General features: G+C 36.4%; 1 protein-coding gene across 1 annotated transcript; it reads right to left on the minus strand.

Annotated features, from left to right (window-relative positions):
- Positions 1-9,448: 9,448 nt before the first annotated feature.
- Positions 9,449-20,750, minus strand: LOC146139592 (4-galactosyl-N-acetylglucosaminide 3-alpha-L-fucosyltransferase FUT5-like). Its single transcript, XM_083391470.1, has 7 exons — positions 20,304-20,750; positions 18,207-18,287; positions 15,285-15,497; positions 14,409-14,574; positions 12,136-12,195; positions 11,074-11,274; positions 9,449-10,448 (listed from the first exon to the last, which is right to left on the minus strand). The coding sequence occupies exons 1-7, from the start codon at positions 20,525-20,527 to the stop codon at positions 10,077-10,079; spliced, it is 1,317 nt and encodes a 438-aa protein (XP_083247596.1). The 5' UTR covers positions 20,528-20,750; the 3' UTR covers positions 9,449-10,076.
- Positions 20,751-21,975: the final 1,225 nt, after the last annotated feature.

Consider the following 21,975-nt stretch of genomic DNA (forward strand, 5'->3'; position numbering starts at 1 on the left):
AAAATGCCTGCCTTGGCATATATCGTGTTAATTCTACCGGCCATAAGACAGTATATTTGAAAAAAGTAAAAACCTCCTAAAACAAAGCGTCTCACTGGTTGCGGAACACTGCCATAAATCAACAGCTGAACTGGAAGTGTGTGCTGAAATAGGAGACACTTCCAAGCAGTAGAGTGTGCCAATGTCTGGTGTAATTTTCCAGAGTTTGACAATTATGCTTATGTCCCACTGTCTGCTGATGGTATAAGAAAGAAACAATAACCGACACCCATAGGAAATCAACATGACAATTTAGTTTTCCTAAAATAACGCCTTCGCTACGAAGAATACAGTTTATCCGATCTTTTCCAATTTCGAAGTTTTATAAATACTACATCGGCTTTTCAGAAATGTAAAGTGGTTTTACCAGATAGTTTCAATACGCAAAAGAGACTGAAATAATTACATGCACAATTTTGTAAATGTATGACAGTATACTCATTGTGGCGCCCATGTAACACCTCCTATACATAGTATTCATTTTGGAAGGTTTCAATAACGGCATATAGGTATTCTAAGATCAAAAAGCAAACGAAACAAAGTTATTAGGCCTATTACAGCTGCTGAGGTGGCAATATTCTCACCACAGTGGCGTGGCTTAATTATAGTTGAATTCTGCATTATTTTGATTTTCAAGCATCCTGGGTAACCATAAAATACATTATTAAACAAAACGATAAACTTGTTTAATAATTTCATTAATTCGTTTTATTTTAAAAATAGTTCGCTTTTGTAATGAAATACAAATGCTAGCTATAGCCACTCACGTTTATTCATCACCGAGGTTGTTTCCTATTTGTAACGCGTGTACAGACTTTAATTTAAAGTGACACCAAAACAACTTTCAAGAATCACTTCCCGCCTTAAAATCGCAAACCACTAGTGTTAATCTTTCTGATTTTTGACGAATGCGTTCTTCTATTAACCAACTACAGCTTTCTGTTCCTGTCTATACTTTTCCCAGAAAACGCCGTAGGTTAAACGAAATAAATTAACCTTTTGAAAGTTTACCTTCAACTGAAACAACAAAAACATGCCATTCTAAGTAGCACGCTTTCTAACCATTTGTTTCCTGTCGTGATTTGGCCTTAATATAATTTAAACCACATAAGTAAATTACAGTACGAATCAGCATATCGTTGCGCCTGGCATGCTTTGTGCCTCGAGTAGCCCTACACTGAACCGGTGCGCCGTAACCGCCACGCACGACTGACAACGTAAAACGCTGATTTTTTTTCACCCAAAGGTTGGATAAGGGGCTCAATTAGAGTAACGCGATGCATTGGCCATTGGTAAATATTCTCGATTGCCTGATTTCGGGTAATTGAATTCTATCTGGTGTTTTGCCGCTGTGTTTAACATGGGTTCTACTGGCATGTATGTGATCAAAACTTATGGAACTTCCTTAGTAAGTTACTTCGTAACATGTATACGACTTTATTCCGCTACCTTATAAACATATGACAGAGAACTGGCCCGTTTAAACGCGCACGATAGTGTACGAACCATTGGTTATTTATTAGCTAAGTTTTTCACTTATATTGTCAACCTAAAATTATCACGATGCATAATTTTGATTAAGTAAAAAAAAATCGTAGTACATTGAATGGACCACAAGTATTCTTTGATTTGGTTGTGCCGTTTCTTAGGTTGCAAAGAGGCTATTAGCTAATAAGATAATGCAACGAAAAAACGGTAAGTTGGCCAAGTCACTTGTTGATAATTTTAGGGTATATGCAGCGCGCTTTCCCTCAAAACGCAAATATAGTAATTGTAAAAACAAGTTTGTTTGTTGTTTTGAAAAAGCGCGACATACGTTGCCCACACCGGAGTAAATAATGCTGTCAGCGGGCGCAACTGCTTTTGATTGATAATTAATATACAAAGCGCAGTGCCAAGTTCAACAGAATTGAAAATGCCTCTGGCGGTCTGTAAGTAGCAATTTAATCGTTTTACGTGCAAGACATGAGACAAATAGCTCAACTTGAAAATTAAATCTTAAATGAAAACACTTAATTTCAACCTCAATCATTAGACTCAATGACTTACGTCCAAGTCAAGTCCTTTGTCTAAAATAGTTAAGTCAAGTCAAGTCATGTTACCACAACGACTTAAGTCAAGTAAAGTCATTTGAAAACAGTGACTTAAATGCACCTAAATCAAGTCACTGGTTTAAACATTACAACACTGGTTTGTGCCATGCAATTGTAGAGTAACGATTAATCCAAAGGAAATACAGAAGGTCGATAGCAAGGAATAATTAAGGAAGTTTGAGGCCAAACTTTATTGTCGTGTTAAACTGTATAGAAAAGAACCGAGCTCATGCTTGCCCATCAAAAACGAATAGTACGCTATATGTGATGTTCATTCTTTCAACCTCGCAAAAAAATGAGAACCATTTTAATTTTGGGGGTAAATCTAATATTCATCTTTGTTAAAAGGGTAAAACATACAAAAAAAAGTTAAGAACCCCTGATCTATAGGCTACTTAGCTCAATAACTTGAATTAGACTTACATTTTTTCATTAAATAATATTTTGATAAAATTAGGTTATTTTAGCCCTAATTTATGCACTTGGAACAATTTGTTTATACAATTAGTCGAATTTTGGTTGCTTTCGAGTTAAAACATTGCTCAAAATCGGAAAGTATATTATTTTTATTGGAGTAAAAAAAAAACGGTTTTACAAATTACTTTACATGGAATTTACTTCAATTTTCCACAACATAGCCTTAGGGCTGTCACTTGTCTTGATAAAAATGGATTATTCGGCCAAGGATTTTTACTCATACACTCCCGCTGTATATTCGCCATCGTTTTTAATGCCATTCAAAAGACAGGTCAAACAAATATCCTAATATTGACTTAAGGCAGTATTTTCGTTAGTGGGTGTTCGAAGCGGAGCACTGTTTGATAGGATATGATGAAAAAGTGTTTGTAAAAAAAAATTGGCCTCAACATTGAATATAAAAACATAACTTTAATTGCGAATGTCACAAAAAAACCTTTCAAACAACAATCCTTCGTTACATTGTTACTGCGAACGACATTCAAAATATTACTAAAGTAACGTATTGCTCCCCATCAGCGAAACTTAAACCTGCTTAGAGATATCTTTGAAATACATACAAAGCTAAAGGTCGGTGGCTTGTGTCAATAGGCTACGATATGCACAAAGGCGTGCTTTCCACATTTAACAATAACAGCAGATTATGCGGTGGGTACCTAACTTTCTATAGGCAGAGAACTCGCATGAAACGCTTTTGAACAAGTTACGTATCGCATATAATGCTCAACAAGCGACATGACATCAAACGACGTCATAGAATATGTCGAGGTTGTTTTTCATATTTTCGCGTACAGATTTGGCGCTTTCGACTTAACTGGCTTTGGAAACAGCTGAATAGTGGCTCGTTTTATCTTCTCTAACTCTGCGTTAAGTAAATAAGGCAATGGAATTCCTTTATCAATTGTGTGATTGTTTTTCACCTTGCACATTTATTAAAATTAATATTACAAAGTTACTAATTTTACTATTGGGCTTTGACAACAATTATAGTCTTCACTGTAATGTTGGATATCAAGTAAGTTAACCAAATTTTAGAAGAATAGGAACCGTAAAAAAGGAGCAGAGCATAACTTAGCAGTTATGTCCCGGAGTGTCCTTTAGTTTACCAGTTCCTATGGAAAACGCTAGGGATGAGTTTCAAAGGTGAAGACATTAGCGTTACCGCTGTCGATCTGCTTAAGGCGATTAGCCTGACAACATGTCAATCTATATAGTTTAAACTTTCCTACAACATTGTCAAGTACTTAACGTTTATTTAGGCGATATTTCTCATGGCTATAAAAGTCAACTGTTCTATCACTTGTTTACCCATAGCTGCAACCACTTAGCGATTGCCTTCTAGCACGTATGTTTATCACACAGTAAACTATCCGCAAAAGTCGGTTTGTGGATTGTATTTGCACTAACTTTCGTTTACTAACCTGAAATCTCTTTAAGCGAACCAAAAACACAAGCACAAGACAGGCAACAAACCGCACTATCCAACAAGAATCATCTGTGCTCTAACCATTGTTGAACCCCACTTAGTTTGTTTAAGCTCATAGTGACCAGACGAGTTTAGCCCGCCAGACACCTCAATAAGTTCATTTTACTATGGGTATCATTACAAACAAAACGACCCTTTTTATCAACAACCAAAACCCTGCTAAGCACGATTGCATGTCAGTAAAGAGCAGCGCTGCGCTCTGTGCCATTTAATCAAGAGGCGTGTACGTAGTATGGCTTAATGCGGTGACGAGGCAGTCGAAAGTATAGAAGGAACTTTAAGCTTTCATGCTTGTCGGAAATGACGCGGTTCAAACCTCGGAAAATCCTAGAAGCGAAATGTCAAACGACGACTTCCCTCATTTTGGTGCCTTTTTTATCATTTAGTCAATGGCGAAGTTATCCCGCGCTAACCAATAGGCTGAAAGCGGTAGGAAACTTACCTAAAGTGTAGTTCTGAAGCAAACCAAAGACCTCTCGCACAAATCTGCCTGTTTCAAATGGCGTTATATCGGTGTTAATTTTCTCTGCGAAACGCTATATTTAGCTTTTAACTAAACGAAAACCTGTCTATCACAAAGGCGTCTCCTATAAGTTTACTTGCAGGCCTTGGATAAATCCTACAAGGAAATCAAAGGCAGAGGCTGAAACGCGATTAAGCTGATCAGTGTGGTCTGGCGCATGCAAAACTTGCCCGCTTAAACCGAAATGCGTTGTTGGTGTAGTGGTGCACGACTTTTGCTTTGCTGTGACGATTGCTGTGATGCTGCTTTAACACAAAGTGTATCAAAATTATAAGCATTCTGTCGTAAGTTCGTGTCATACGCAAGACAAGATTACGACATGTCCTTGGTTCAAAAATACCTTTATCGTTTACTGGTTTCGACCAAACCACATCTACAAGTTGAAATTTTTTAATGATTTTAAAGTTATTAAACGCAGTTGTCGGCAACCTTTTCAGAACTGCGGACCGGCTCTAATAATGACCTAAATAGGACTTGGGCAAATGATGACTTTCACTGGGACTTGAATATAGTCGTGCTCGACTTGGACTTTCTTCTGCAAAGAAAACTGTACCAGCAGTCGGACAATTAGTTATCGCCAGCCAAACAATCGAAAACTAATTAATTATACGCTCGTTTTCAAAGAGAAGCCACTGCCTTTCCGCCAGCCATCAATCTCCATTTGGCTGCAAAACTCACAAAGGAACCAGATTTTCAAGCGGGTAACCCTTAATACAATTAGCAATCACTGCATGGCACCCAAATAGTTTGAGATACGTCTTATGTTAGTTGCCATCTTGTGCAACACACAGCTGAAGTAGCAACTTACGATGCTTATTTGTCTAAGCTTACCGTTCAGCAGTTGTAACAACTGTAACGAACGAGGTTAATACCAGCACAATTTAGGCGTACGAAGCATTTTGATTGATTGAGGCATTTTTAATTAATCAAGTAACTAAACTCTAAAAGAAAAAAAGCATTGTGCCACGTGAATTCACACGGCTGAATTTTAGTATTCCGATGGGGAATTTTAGAGTTTTTTTCTTTAAACGCTTTATTGTTAAAAGAAAAGTCGCTTGCAAACAAATTTAAAGACTATACCGTACAACTAAACCACCTTGCTGCCATGCTGCTTCAATACATGGTGCATTACAATTACAAACATCCATCGTAAGTTAGTGTGAAACGCAAGACCAGATTCCCACAGGCGATTTTTCTCTAATTCGACAAATGCACTTCGCCAAGTTGTAAGTTTTAAATGATTTTCAAGGTATCGCAATAGTCGGCAACCTCTTTTGCATTGCGGACCGGTTTAAAACTGATTTTTTTTTCGCGGACCGGCCTTCGCTCGTTTTGCTTCAACAAGTGCTAAAAGTTATACTTTTTCATCAAGTAACGTCATAGATCTATGGTATTTCGACATTTTAATACATTTTTTTACCAGAAAAAGTTAACAGGCCAAAATAATTAGTCTATCTCAAATATGGCCAACTTGTACATACTTCGTTGATAAGAGGCATAAGGATATTTTCGCACAGTATATCCACCAACAGGTCAAATCTGGCCGCAGTAATATATTTATCAAGTTTGGCCGAAGTGTACATATGTAGTGTTGGCAAGTGGTATATTTGACTTTACATACCATTCATCTATCGAAATGTCAAAGCTGGCCATATTACTGTTTATATCATATTGGTCAAGGTATACATATACCATACGTAATACGTAAGTTATCTAGCATTTTTGTACAAAAAGGCAAGCTTGGCCATATACAACCCCAGTCCTTGTTCACGTCAACCATCTATAAATAGTACATAAGCAGTTAACTTCTTGTAAAGTACCAGAAATCAAACACGGCCCAAACATAATTATTATATATCTGGCCATAAGGTATATAAAGTTATTGTAATTATGATAAAATTACGTTACACATGGCCATAGGTAGATAATGTAAACATAAGCCGTACCTAGAATTGTCTGGCCATACATACGCGGTGCAAAATTAACTTGGGAGAAACCTAAAATATTTGCAATTTGATAAATCACGAACGCATATACCTGACTGAAAAGTAAAACGAACTTCTTGCTGACCGGATGTGGCCCGTGGCTAGGTGGTTACCGACCATTGATTTAACGTATCCCTTCCTCATATTAGTCATGGTGTGTGATCGATTTGCAAAACAGAGAGCCATTAATGGCCCTAGTCCTTACATTATTTCTAATTAGAGCAGTATAGACCGTATAAAGTTAACATTTAACTTTTTAAAATTCATCAATTTTGACTGTGACGGTATAGAAAGACGATTCTGTTGTGTGTGTTTAGATCACAGGTGCTCAACCTGTGGTACGCGTACCACTAGTGGTACACAAAGTCATTTTGGGTGGTACGCTGTACGCAGCATGTTTTTAAATAAAATTACAGTTTTACAAATAAGTTTAGCATTTTTTTTATTGTAATAAACACATTCATCGTAATGATTGTATAGTTGAACATTTTATGCTTCTTTACCGTCAGGAACTATTATCTTTCCGGAACATCCATGTTAATTTCTTTTATGACATCATAGCAAAATAACAAAGAATCACAGGACTTGACCAGTATCTTGTAAGTTAAAAAAGGGAAACTTTTTTGAGAGTAGTGGGCCGCATTTGTTTTGAAATTTCCGGACTAATTAATTAGCTAATCCACCCATTTAATAATCCTATATACATTTTGAGTAAAGTTGAGTTTTTCGACAATGTGTTGGTACGCAACAAGATCATAGAAGCTCGAGGTGGTACGCGGTTAAAAAAAGGTTGAGAACCACTGGTTTAGATATACGGCACTGCGTCAAACATTCAAATTTGTTCTACTACAATTAAAGCATTAAAAACTAAATACTTATAATGCAAAAAAATATTTTAACCGTTCAACAAAAATCAATTTTAATTTACGAGACTCAAAATATATATTTTTTAAATGTAAACGGTTTTAGTTAAGGCCACAATGCTACATGGACTTTGCGTTAGTTTGTGCGATTTAGGAATATATAATAATAATTATAGGGCAATAATTTGGCAAACGAAAAACTCTTGTGACCGACTTGGGCATAATTAAACTTATGTTTTTCTATGTGGGTAATTAAACAAAACGTTTTTTTGTAAATATTTTTAATGTTATTCCAGGCTATAAATATAAGTTGCAATTTTTTTCCAATAATTTTTAATTTCGTGATTTGATCTTCTAATTCCGGGTTGTGCAGTGTTTGGAGAAACCTATAGTAACAAAAACCTAATGAATTAGCATTTTATTGAACCGTATTTTTTAAAAAAAAGTAAAAAAAAAATGTTGTTTCACCAAACCTAAAAACTTGTGAAGCAATTTTTATTTGCTACGGAACCACTTAAGAAAAATGTAAAAAGAGCCATTTGGACCCATTTTATTGTCACTTCACTTTAACTTTGGCGCTCTAAAAAAAACGCATTTGGCTCTCAAATAGATTTTTCGGACATTTAGTAATTTGTCGGTTAAAGTTATTATTCTTTGGATTCTTAGAAGGTCCATCCGCCTATTAAAAGCGTTTAAAAGTCCTTATCGAAAACAATTAAAACTGCCAAGCATACAGGTGTTTGCATTTACATTTTTGATATTTCTGATATTTCCCTACTTTTGATGTTAACGCTCGCACCATTTATGTTTTGCAAAGGTAAAATTCATTTATAAGCCTTTTTGTGAGGGTGTTTTATAGATAAAATGTATGTACGACAATGAGGGAACACACAATAAGATATACAAAGCTGTAGAAAAATAAAATACCATAGTATTAGCACCAAAGAAATAATTAGCCCAAACACGCAATAATACCTACGACAGAATAAGATCTAAATTGTCTGAATGAGACATAAATCCGCCGGAATATGTCCTAATTCCATATAAATACGGCCTGAATACCCTGAAAACGCCTGAAACTGGATTGGGGCTTAGTGGTGAGTACATACTTGGGGTTAGAAAATGGATTATAGGGCTGAAATTATTAGTGGAGTTAGTGATGTACCTACTTAGAGGTGTGGGTTAGGTAAAAGTTGTTTAGGCCTGATTCTGCGAATTTAGATTTTTTTTCCGGCTCCGGTTTCATACGTTATTATGACTATTAGCTATTAGTCCGAATTCTGGTCGTAATCAGAACTATGCTTTGTTCCGACATTGATGTTGTTCTTATTTCGATCTTGTGGCTGGAGTTCGACAATAAATTCAAACAAGACCATGCCTAAAGATGTTTCGTCATTATTACTCGATCGAAGATCAGTTTAGGTTTGCGCCACAATGCTTTGGTAAGTGGATTTTTGAATTTTTTTGACTTTCCACTACCTATGATGTCGTCACAAACACATTACTTAAGGCTGCAACCTTGTGTAAATGTAGCCTAGATATTTTTCGTTAAAGTCACATTTCATTTAATTATTCTACTTATAGGGTTAATTGCTTAATGAATGACCTTGAACTTTGTGACGATACTTTATTTATAGACTTTCCATTTTGATTCTGTTAGAGAACGTTGCCTACCAGTTTGGATGTGTCCTACATCAGGATTAGATTCAAGCTGCTCAAGTTAAAGAGGTATGGCTTGAGTTTACCTGTTATTTTAGCAACCTGTTGCTAAACACAAAAATACCGTATAAGCCTATCTAACTTTATGTTGCATAGCAGTTGCAGCGGATAATATGCTTTTCTAGATAAAATTATCTGAGCAACATCTCTTTGGGGTTAACTTCAATTATTAAGTTGTTGCCTTTAGATTCAGATTCAATTTATTTTTGTGCATCTTTGCAAACGTTGAAAAACAAAATAACATAAAGAATAACACAAGGTCAGCGACAGGACATTTTGGTCATGTCGAGCTGCCCATGAATAATGATTTTTTTAATCAATTCGTACTAAATTAATAAAGGCACGCCACATTAGTCTTTTACGGTAACGGTGCATTTGTTTGGAATGCAGTTCCAACTGTTCCCCCGAGAAAATCATTTGAAAATGAACAGTCGAATATGTTTGTTTTTATAAACTCTTGTTTTAAAGCATATTAAAAACCAGTTCTTACAAAAATGAAAGGACTGTTGCATATATTTGCCACACGTGTGATAAATTGTACCGTATTTGTAAACTAATACCATTATATGCTCTTGCCTTCAAGTATAATCAGAAGACAAATGGGTTTTATAAATAGAAAAAAGCGATATTTTCAGGTAACACAACTTGCAAAACGATCCATTTAGGAGCATAATGGTTGGAGGTTGTAGTGGGACGTAATAAGAATATCAAAGCCCATAGAGAAGTAGGGATCATTTTGAACGTTTCGACTAACTTTTTATTCTTTTTCAATATGTTCTGTATGGGCTTTGATCCATTTAGGATTTACGACACATCGCAATTTAATGTAGCCTTATAACGTTTTGCACAGTGACAGGATGTGAGCCTATATAGATCCGGATGGGACAGTTGCTAGGGTTGTAGGCATTCCTTGCTCTCTGAACTAAACATCCAGTCGGAAACCGACTTTATCGTTTTCCTGCTAAATCCCTTTTGTAACTTGTTGCAAAGCTGCTCTTCCCTTATAAGGCGGTGCTTCTCGATGTTTAGTTTCGCCTCTTGACTCGGTTTAACTCGCCAGTCAAAGTACTCCCGATAGGCTGTCTCGTTCTTGTTGAGGTAAAGAAGATACTCGGCGAGGCGGGCGGGGGTCGCAAAGTCATCACAGTGGATAAAGGACCCGGGTGGGACCAGATTGGTAACGTCTGCCTTTGATGGCCCCCAGATCACCGGGACTCTTCCGCTTTTAATAGCATTCGTCCAGAGTTTTTCAGTCATGTAATCCTGATTAATGAATATAACGTTAAATCCCGATAAGCGGTACCATAATTTTTTGTCATAGAGCAACACAATCTAACATACAGTGTTGTAAACAAGTCATTTTGAAATGAATTAAGTCCCAGTCAAGTCATATCTAAAATAAGTTAAGTCCAAGTCAAGTCGTTTTAAATTAATAACAAGTCTAAGTCAAGGCGTAATTAGAGCAAGTTAGGTCCTTGTCAGAAAAATTGCACATTAAGTTATTAAAATTCGGTAAACTAGTCCGATTATGAGCAATGCCTTAACTAAAAATACCAAAAACACAATAAACAGCAAGCAATGTGTAAAAATTAGAATATTAACCACAATATATAGCAAGCAATGTGTAAAAATTGGAATAATAACCCAATTTTGCCAAAAGATGAATAATGAAAACACTTTATCTCAACCCACGTCATTTGTCTAAAAGACTTAAGTCAATCAAGCCATCGACTTAAGTCATTACAGCACTGCTAACAGACCTAAAGCGTATTGATAAGATAGAAAGAAATATTTTTAAATGCATTTGCTAACTTGCTACACTGATTGGGCCGAAAACCAAAGCTTCTAAAATTACATATTGTCAGACCAACGACCATGCAAATCACACCTGGCAATGAACTGCATTTTCGAACGAGAGGTAAAACTTGTAGGAGCCAAGCGTTTCCGGAGGAAGTTTTCCGAATTCCTCCTTGTTGTTGAAGCACGCTCCGTAGCGATGAACCGGGAGTCCAGCTTTAATGAGGTCCTCAACATACTTCATCCTCATCCTTGATCCGGGAAGAAGGTCGCAGTTGCTCACCACCCAAAGCTGCGTATAACGACCCCAAAGGTTTTGCTATGGTTTATTTCGGATCCAACTGTAAGTATCGAGCGGTTAAGGTTACTATGCTCCCAGAGCAGGGGTCGGGAACCTTCTTAACCAAATGAGCCATAAAAGCCAAATATTAATGGTTGTATTTCCATGAGAGCCATATAACAGCACTTGTTTAACATCTAGTCAATTGAGCAGGGCCGTTTTATTTTGTTCTCATTTAAAGGGCAGATCATGCTTTTAAAATCATTTATAGGTTTGCACAACTTTGATTACGGAGTTCCGTTGAAAGAACCGGGTCTTTTGGATATTAAGAGATTCCTTCAAACGGGATAAGAGTCTCTATAACAGTCTCAGGGAAATATTGATTAACAGTCTCAGGGAAATATTAGGAAAGCTGCCATGGCCGCGTGCAGTTTTATTTGAGATCAGGCTGTGAAATGATAGCTTAGATTTTTCTGTGAGCAGGACTTTTTCATCATAGGAGCCATACGGCGTGACAAAAAGAGCCATATACGACTCGCGAGCCATAGGTTCCCAACCCCTGCTCTCAGAGGATTTGCATGTAAATCTGAGGTTGGTAATTCAAATACCATTGTTGTTTAGATTCGTGTGCCTGGCCTTCTATGCATAGAGTTCTTTGATGTATTTTCTAAGAAAATTACACTTATTAATATTATACATTATTATTACGTACCATTATTATTGTGGTAAAACATGTGTTAGTGTTTGTTCGTACAACGAGATAACATATCTACACCAGAGCACGACAAATGGGTAAATTTTGCATTCGACATTAAATTTTAAAACTTTGACGGGCCTGTAATGACTAAGACCTATCGTTCAATAAAAACTTACCGCTACGTTGGACTTTTTTGCCAGCAAATCGTTCACTCTTTTATTCGCGTCTATGAAAATCTGTAGAAAGTACCAATGTATATTGTTTTTTAATCATATGGTCAAGATAGAACAAAGACGTGCATTTAGTCCAAACTCTACTATAACTTCTCCTATACACTCTTTGGCTTTGATGCCCCCAGATGATTAAAGGGTTTCGTTATTAAGTTGAAACGCATCCATATCCCCAGTTTTAGGCGTGGTTAATTAAGGTGCTAAGTTTTTAGCAAATATAACAAATGTTTTTGATTTATTAAGTATAAAAATCGTGCTGTTTAAACATTTATCGCTCAATTGCAGTGTTGTTATGCCTAAGTCAAGTGTACTGAAGTCATTGTTTTTAAGAGCATTGACTTGACTTAAGTCTTTGAACCAAAATAACTTGAATTGAGTCTTTTGGGTAAATTAATTGACTTGGACTTAAGTAATTGAACGAGCTTACCAATTTGATTAGCATTTTGTTTTACGTTAATAACTCTACTTAGAGTTTATTGCTCTCATAATGACTTGACTTGACCTAAAGTTTTTATTCACATAATGACCTAACTGGTACTTGACTTTGGTAGCTAAAGATTTGTCCTGGAACTTGGCTTAATGTTTTTGCAAACGACTTACCATGGACTTGTCTAGGACTGAAGTCTTAAATCATACACTGCTAAAGTGTGTGAAATTTGGCTAACTTGATTAACTCTTCTTCCACAACCAGTTTTCTCGTGATTGGTAATATGATTGTTAAAACTTCGCGAGAAGCTTCATATGGTCAATGTGCTTGCCAACCAATTTAATTAATTTTTCGGGCGATTTGAAGAGTGGAAAAAACAATCTAAGTGTAATAAGTCACGGTTAAGTTGCAACTTCAACTTGACACAGAAAGTTTTGATTTGAGTTTTCTGATGGAAATTGCGTCATTGGTATGGCGAAACTTTGTTACAATATACCTGAAAACTTTATGAACCCATTTGAACTAAAATATATTTATGAAACTATATATGTTCAGTATATGTTTTCTAAAGACGAAACAAATCCCGTTCGGTTTAAATCTACGACTAAACAACGCACTGTGTAGTATGTCAATACATTAATAACAATCAGCATATGCTTTCTTTCTTTGTAGACCTAATACACCTGAGACCTGTTACCCATTCAACCTCGGCTGAAATATGACTAATTCTTATACTCGTCATGAATCAGCAACTGTGAGTGTTTCAATAAACAATTAGTTTCGTGACGTGTGGATAAATAATGGTTATCCAACCATGTTTGTTTAGTATTCTTGAAAAACCTAAATAATGTTGGAGCATAATGACATTCGGTTATTAGACGACGAACGAATGTGAAAGCCCATGCGATAGGTAACATTTCGTGAACGTTTTGAATACTTCGTTATGCAATGTTAACACTGCACAGAATTTTATGTATAAACTTTATATAAGCTTCGAAATTCGTTCTACGTTAAAAATAATCTGAAATGAATGCCAGTGGTTTTGGACCTATTTGGAGTCTGGTTAAACACTGCTTGTCGGCTTGTATGTTTCACGGTCTGTTTCACCAGTAAAAATACGACTCGCTCTAACGAACAAGAACGTTTATAGTTCTGTCAGTCACGCGCTTTAGCTTACTCCAGTGTTTTAATGAGTTTAGTTAAAGCTCTGACATAAATACAGTTAATTCACTGTTCTTAAATGACTTGACTTGACTTGACTTACGTGAATGACTTGACTGAAGTGCACTTAATTCACTGTTCTTAAATGACTTGACTTGACTTACGTGAATGACTTGACTGAAGTGCACTTAATTCACTGTTCTTAAATGACTTGACTTGACATAAGTCTTTTTAGTTGACCTGGACTACAGTAAATGAGTTAAATGGTTTGGGTTGAAATTAAATATTTTGTAAAACATTTCTTTATAGAATTCAGCTATTTATCTCCATTTTTTGCACGTAAAACAATCTACTTGTTACATGATCATATAATCGGTCGAGTTTACCAATTTTATTTATTTATCGTTTTGTTTTTAAATCAGTGATTTGACTTTATTTGACTCTGATATAATGATTGGACTCCAATAATGACTTAAGTGGAACTTAACTTCGGCAACTCATAAATTTGACTGGGACTTGACTTGTTATTTTTTTAAATGCTTGATTTGGGCCTAAGTTATTTCACAAGTGACTTGACTACGAGTTGAGTTTTTAAAATGACTTTACTCCAGTCGTTTTTAAAACTGCTTACTTCATTCGCTTGCGTGAAGTACGAGGAAAATATGTCGGAGCTGAAACGATACGACATGGTCCAGTTGATAAAGTCGTGGTCGAACTGTCGCATGTCACGTTGCTCCACGTTTCGTATGTAGCTGGGGCTTTCCATCGTTTGGAACACAAACACTTGATCGGGGTGCCTGTTAGTGGAGGAAAGAGGAAATTGGTAAAGCAAAGCAGTTTTTAACGGAATTGCTTTGTGGAAACGTATATTTTTTATTTTAGGTTCTTTAAAGTCTTAACACGCACGCAGATTGGGCAAGTACTGGAAAACGAAACGAAAAAAACGTTTTTTTAACTAAACATTATTGTTCACCCAACACGTTTGTAAGGTTCGGATGATTGTGTCGCCATTGCACAAAATTCACAATTGGTAGAGAGGGGGCTCGCTTAATGAATTAATACATAAGCATGTAGGTTAGCAAAATGCAAATCTTTCAAAACAGTTGCCTTTTTGCGTGAACAACAAGCGCTAACCTATACACGCAAAACGCAAAAACAATAACCACAACACTGCTCAAGCTATACGCAGGTCACTGAGAAATTAAAGGCCAAAAGGGGGAACAAATTTGAAAACGTCCATTGTGGCCAATAAATAAAAGTTTGGTTAAATGGATATTAAGATATGTTTATGTGAAGATTTCACCTAATTCCTTTGAAAGCTACAATAAAATGAAACGTTTGGATCCAATATAATTTATTTTTGACGGCAACACAAAAATTACTGTTCAAGTAGGACATGTGTATCTCGTCGCTATCGCAACAGAATACACGCTCTCAATGATATAGGGCGACCACCTTTTTTGAACCTTGCAATAACAGGAAAAGTATATATACTTGTTGATTTAACCTGTAATGCGTCCAGGGCATGTTCTCTTTGTCGAGACTCGAGTAATGGAACATGACGGCGCTAGCTTGGCTCAGTTTCGACCGGTCGTATGTGATGGTGCAGTTGCCCGCTTTTTGTCCCTCACTTGGCCCTTCGGTCGGGACCGACCAGGGATGTGTCCATTGTAAGAGCAGTAGGGGACCCTCTTGTCCCGGGACATGATCTTTGGATGACCTGTACAATGAAAGGCGAAAATGAATAATCAATAAACGCTGCACCAGAAATTTATGTTTAACTTTAATTTTAGATTAAAAACCTCCACATGTAAGGTAAGGTGTTTAGGCAGAAAAAAATTTGAATTACGCCAGAGGAATAGGTTTTTCACTGCTATAGATAGGCGTTTTTCAAGTTTTGATTTTCGAAATAAAAAATTAGGAAATAAATGGACCTTTAGCAATTGTAAACGCACCACCATCGAGCTGCAATTTTGTTTAATACAAAAATCGGTCTAAATTTAGGCAACCAGTTTAGGTATAATGCAATACTTCGGTACCACTGTAGGGTAAACGACTGAACGTTCAATGCGCGAGTTCGGGCGAAGGAGGCGGTGATGCTTCCCTCGCAAGATGAAAAATATGTATACCCATAGCAAATGATTAATCATTGGTAATACCTTTCAGCAGGCTTGGCAATTAAAAACAACAACAACAACAACATGTAAAGGAATTTTTGGGGGACACTTATTACCTTTAATGTACCCTAAATGTAACGTGAACAATGTGTGAAAACTAATAACAAGAGGCAAAGTTAACAAATTGTGTTTTTAAGTTAACGAGTTCATTAAGTCAGAGTGAAAATAAAAAAAAAGTACGGCCATCAACCAAGATGTATAAACAATATGCACGATGTATAAACAATATGCATTGCGTATTAGTCGAATAAAAGATATAGCTGAGGTATAAAACCCACCCCGATGAAGGATCAACCTGACCTGAAATATACCATACGAATATATTATTTCTTCGATCGTGCAATATTAGGATTAGGCACATATCTAAATTCGAGGTAATGAACCAAAAAATCATTAAATAAAAGGTTGCTGAAGCCTAAGTTGTGCAGAACTGGTAAATGTGTCGCAGGAGGCTAAATACAGGCTTAAAAAAACAACGTCTATTTTCAAGTTTTAATATTGTACGGTATAATCATTTTAACAGGAACATATTAGTTTTAGCTAAAGCATAAAATAAAATGCCTAATTGACCCGTTCAATTCTGCTTCCCAATTCATGTTTGAGAGGTGATGTTAAACTTTTCTAAATACGTTCATGTTTAGGAGGAATGTGCGGGCCCAACTTAACGCACGGCAGGAATAGCGGCTTACCACGTGAGATTTTTGCGGCCTTACATCCTGCATAAATCCATCGTGTTTTGCAAAGTCTGCATCCCATAGAATTTCGCTCTTACCTATAGGGCGCAGGCAATCTGCCTTTCGACAGACAGTAGACCTGCACAGTGCACATATGCTGCGTATTGTGCAACGAAACAACAGCTGCGAACAAACGCCGGACATGGCATTGTTGGCACATGCTTGGCTGCATTTCCGCGCACATTTGTTACTGAAGGTTGCGCTCATGTTAACTGTGTTACCACAGCGGTCACAAAACTGATAGCATCTCTAGCCCTGGTGTGGAAAACGAAGGAATCGTTTGGCGTGTTTTGGCGTAAAATCAACACCAGTAATGTTAGTTGTTTAATGTAAAAAAACTTAACTAAATAAGATATCGCATGTCGGGTTAAGGGTCGAAAAGGTCACATGTAAGTCACAGGGATTATTATTCCAATATACTTGCTTTTAATTGGCGGCTCTTTGTATTTTTCAAAAAACAAAATATTGTTCCTAACAAATAACAAGTCCATTTATTACCCAACATATTTCCGTGGTAAAAATCTAACCAATACAGTGAGCCTTGGTGTTTAAAAAAAAATTAAATTGACGTGTTTGTATGGATAGGAAGTTATTAACCGACGCTTCGGCAGCATATACCAGCTGACCTCGTCGGAGTAATTAGTTAAAACGACAATACGCCCAGCTTTATTATTAATCCACAGTTTATTCTATTCAACTTTTCCACAGTATAGAATCTGGCTAAAGTATTCTCGTTTTAATTAATATTTACCCTGTTAACGTCAGCTTGTATCTTCTGCCGAAACGTAAGTGGATAACCATGCTAAAAACACTTGAAGGGCAATTTTTTATCTATTGATTTGCTGTCTGGTCGAACAAACTCTATTTTTGATGTGTTAGAATTGACAAGCCTAATTATTAGCACAAAACTGAGCTAACGTAATAGAGTTACTTTCGCACATTTGCCGGTTGAAACGTCGTAAAATCGTAAAAACAGGGATAATATTAAGTCGAAATAAGACCTATGAAACGGCCAGAATAAGTCCTAAATATTTTTACCTAAGCCTTATTCCTACTAATGATATCAACGCTAACCCATATTCTAACCCCGCGCCTTACTCAACATTTTGATGTTAAGATGTCTTTAATCTTAATTCTATAATAATGTACTAATTGTATATATTGCTTCGTATGTCTTTATGTGTGTTCCATTTGTCAGTTTCTTGCAAGAACCGCATGACATTTATTATAATTATAAACGGGTGGAACTATTGAAAGACTATAATCGGTCATTTTATTATCGACAAACATATACAAATCCTCTTTTTCGGGTCTAAGTATAGGAATAAACACAATTAGAAGAAACAGAAGAAAGTACCCGCAGACAAGCGTAAGTAAAAGCTTTAAGGAAAGGCAACATCCTCCACTGACAAACAATCATAGTTATTACATTAAACAAACAAGGTTTCCTGACAATTTAGATTGGGGTGGGCAGAGGTTATGCAGAGACACTCGGTTGCAATAACCCTATACGCTTACCCGCCCTCTGCTGTCTCGTTGCCGTTCTCAGTGGCGTGTGCTAAGTCTGATACGAACAAGACCTCAACGACGGATGGCGTCCTGTTGAAGGAAATATGTGTACAGATGTTTTATGTGCAATTTGTTAGTTTTATAAAAGTAGTAATATAAAGACTTTCTCGACTTAAAAAAACGATTAGAACAATAAACAAAAGCGCAATTTTACTAAACTAAAGGACGAGACATCAAAAATCCTTTAAACCGGTATACGCAACAACACTTTTCTAAGACACAACAACACAGCGACGTTTTCGGAGTTTATTGTGCTTATAGCTTCCAAGGCGAAATCTAAATTCAGCCTGTTATGTAATAAAGGCCTGATATACATATTCCCTTTCGCAGGAACTTGCGTGAAGTCAATGTTGCTAAAATGTTGTCATTTTGTCGTCGATTGATAACAGTGCGGTCTAAATGAAATCGTCTAAATAACGTTACCAGTCCCAAACAGTCCCAGCCTTGGGTACGTTAGGGAATTTTGACTAAGTGGAAAGCTCTAAGTCAGGGGTTTTTACACTTTTTTACCGCAGACCCATAAAAAATATTTTTGCTTCGCGTGGACCACGGTAGGCAAGGAATTTTAGAGGTGACGTCATATTGATGTCACAATGCAGAGGGGCATAAAAAATCTGCTGTTTCTGGTTCACAAAATGTGAAAGAGTGATGGAGTCTAAATATACATTCAGTGCAAAAACGTTTTTTTTAATTCAATACTTTTCTTTGAAAACAATACTTTTTAACTAAGCATTCATATTTCAATTAGGCCTTCATGGACCCCTTAAACTAGTTCACGTGACCCCAATTTAAGAACCCCTGCTCTAAGGGAGTCTTATGTCACTAATATTTGTCGGCTTATAAGCGGAAATGGCGCAGAGGTAGTGTTAGATAAATGATTTAAAGTGCTCTCGTCAAACGACCGAATAAAAACTTGTAACGCAGAGTGGCATCGTCACACTTTTTTTACAAACTTTTAAAATGTGATACGGTCAGTATGTTTATTAAGTGAAAGACAGTCTGAATCACGTGTTTCACCGGCTGTGTCAGCGATTCATCAAACGTGACCATGTGATTAAGTCTTTCCAAATATTTGTTTGCAACACCGGTTCAAGTATATAAGGAATAAGAATAAACATGATACGATTAGTTAATTCAGTTCAATAAAAATGTTGACTACTATTTTGAAGAAATAGTACAATGCCAGTAATTCGTTATCAAAGCGTTGCTTAAAACATTGTGGTGACTTTTGTAGCTCAAAACCAAAAGTTTGGTTAGATTTTGTGAAATTTTTTGTTTAGTTCGACATGTAAAATTCCCATGAAATATTAGAAACAGTTGTTGATCAACATTTTACATTTTCTTAATCTAAAATCCAATGACACTTTTTTCCGCCCAGATTCGCCCTTCTGAGACTGATAATAAAGATTTTAAAGACTTTATCAAAATACAACGAACAACGAAAAGTGTTGGACGCACTACGCGACATCTTTCTTAAGTTTTAATTACGCATACGTTTTTTTGCATTGAGCAGTAATATAAAAAGTATATTTGGAAAATGTTTTATTCAAGCCTCCTCTTTTTGTTGCGTTAACGAATACGTCTACGTTACGTTGTTCCTGTCGTATCTTTCAAGCTTTCGAACTTAAACCTTGAAGCTTTTCATTCTTCACCGCACAGATAATAATATATTTCTCTCGAGGTTTGAGCCTTAACACAAAACAAGACTAACAATACTCAAACGCCCAGAGCGTTTTCACTGCCGCATGTGTTACCAAACAAGTTTCGAAAAAACACTACATTGCCACACGTATAGACTTTCCTACTGAACGCAAAACCCAATAAAAACATTGTTTACGATATGTAACTAATTTCTAACGCTGTGCGTTCAGTTTAATCTAAATAGGAATATTCAAAGCACGTTGCCAAGACTAAAAGTATAGAGGAATTTATCGTCATACCGGTATTTTAATTTTACATTTTTTCGCTACACCTTGAAACATTTTTATAATAGATAAGGCCTTAAAATATAATAAAAGTATGCAAGTGAACAACGAACTTTCTTACCTTACCTTTGGGCTGGAACGGTTTATACTGGCCATTTTGTTACTCCAAATAAAGAACAGCAGGAGCACAACTGAAGTACTTAAAATTGCAAGCGAAAAATAGCGCATGCTTCGCATCATTATGTATAGCGGCTTAATTTTCCTTAGTGACTCGAAACGTAGGTAATACACTAAAACATGTAAAGAAACATCTTCCATTATGTCTGGCGAGTTTTTAATACTCATTTGTCTCTGATCTTGACTTAAATTGTAAATTATACAAAGTAAGATAACTTCTGACTTCTTAGTTTATGACATGCGGTTCCCTAGTTAAGTTTTCGCACCAAAAAGCTTTACGAAAATGACGTTAAACACCACGAAGTGATAGCCTATACATATTCTATTTCAAATAAACGATGCAGCCACGCAAACCATTAACCAAATCAACAGGTCGCAGTGTGGACCGCTATGGTGGACGACAACTACTCATTTGCTCAATACACTACGACTAAATGCACCCCATTCAATTTGTTTTTAACGCTTGTAGCGCTCAAAAGTTAGGATAATTCGGGGCTTTGTAGCGAAGCGGACTGTACTACAAATGGATACAGGTTAACAGCAGATGTGCAGACTAATCATCCATAACGAAACGTTGTCAAGCGATGGCAACTACCGATTTTATATCTTACAGGTTTGTATATTATTATAAATGTTTATAATTTTACCTGGTTAATAGCAGGCTAAATACTTTTATTGTTGCTAAAACATTGTTAATTCAGCTTAAGTAAAATTACGTTGGGAAAGGCTTTATTGTTCGGTTTAGTAAATGTATGTTGGCTGTACTGGTGATTTGGTGAATAACGCTGATCCTGTCTATCATCTTTCATGCCAAACTTTGATTAGTCTGCACATTCGCTGTTCACCTGTATCCATTTGTAACAAAATTTTCAACACATGTTCTAACACAGACGCTACAAAGCCCCGAATTATCCTAACTTGAGCGCTATAAGCGTTAAAAACAAGTCGAATCGGGTGCTGAAATAGTAGTGTTCTCTGAAAAAATCCCTTCCATGGGTTTTCGCTTGAAACCATATTTGCAATTCGATACGTTTCAAAAGAGCATAAAAGCCAACTCAACAATGCGGACAACGGCGACAACTAACTCCAAACTTTTTTGTGAACTAGCACTAGAGGGTCGAACACGACCGTAAAGCCTTTAGTTTGATGAATTAAACCAGTTTTTGGTTCAATTTATAATAAAATTACATAACGTCTTGCTGTTTTACCTATATGGTTGGAAAATTGTTTTCAGGTTCCTATAGGAATGCGCGGCTATAACGAACATCGCGTGTTACTAGCCGAATGCAATAAGGTTGATTAGAAATCCTTATGGCATCAATCGTCGACATTTTGTGAAAGGTGTCTAGCCCGCTAGGGAAGCAGCAAATGTTTCAAACATTTATACAGTGATTTATACAATATTTAAAGTTATATAAAAGTTACCAAGCATGCTAAACTGAATAACCTGGCTCAATCTCGGCAGTTAGGCCTGAAACTGCTCGCGTTGCATAATAAATGTATTACAGTGACCTTTTGCATTGTTGCAAATTATTGCCCACGTGTATTGGGTCCCCTCCGACAACGGTAGTACTACGCCGGAAGTCAATATATTAACATTTCCGAACACTAACACA

The sequence above is a fragment of the Ascidiella aspersa genome, chromosome 6 (assembly GCF_963924565.1).
Source record: "Ascidiella aspersa chromosome 6, kaAscAspe10.2, whole genome shotgun sequence".
Classification (NCBI taxonomy): domain Eukaryota; kingdom Metazoa; phylum Chordata; class Ascidiacea; order Phlebobranchia; family Ascidiidae; genus Ascidiella; species Ascidiella aspersa.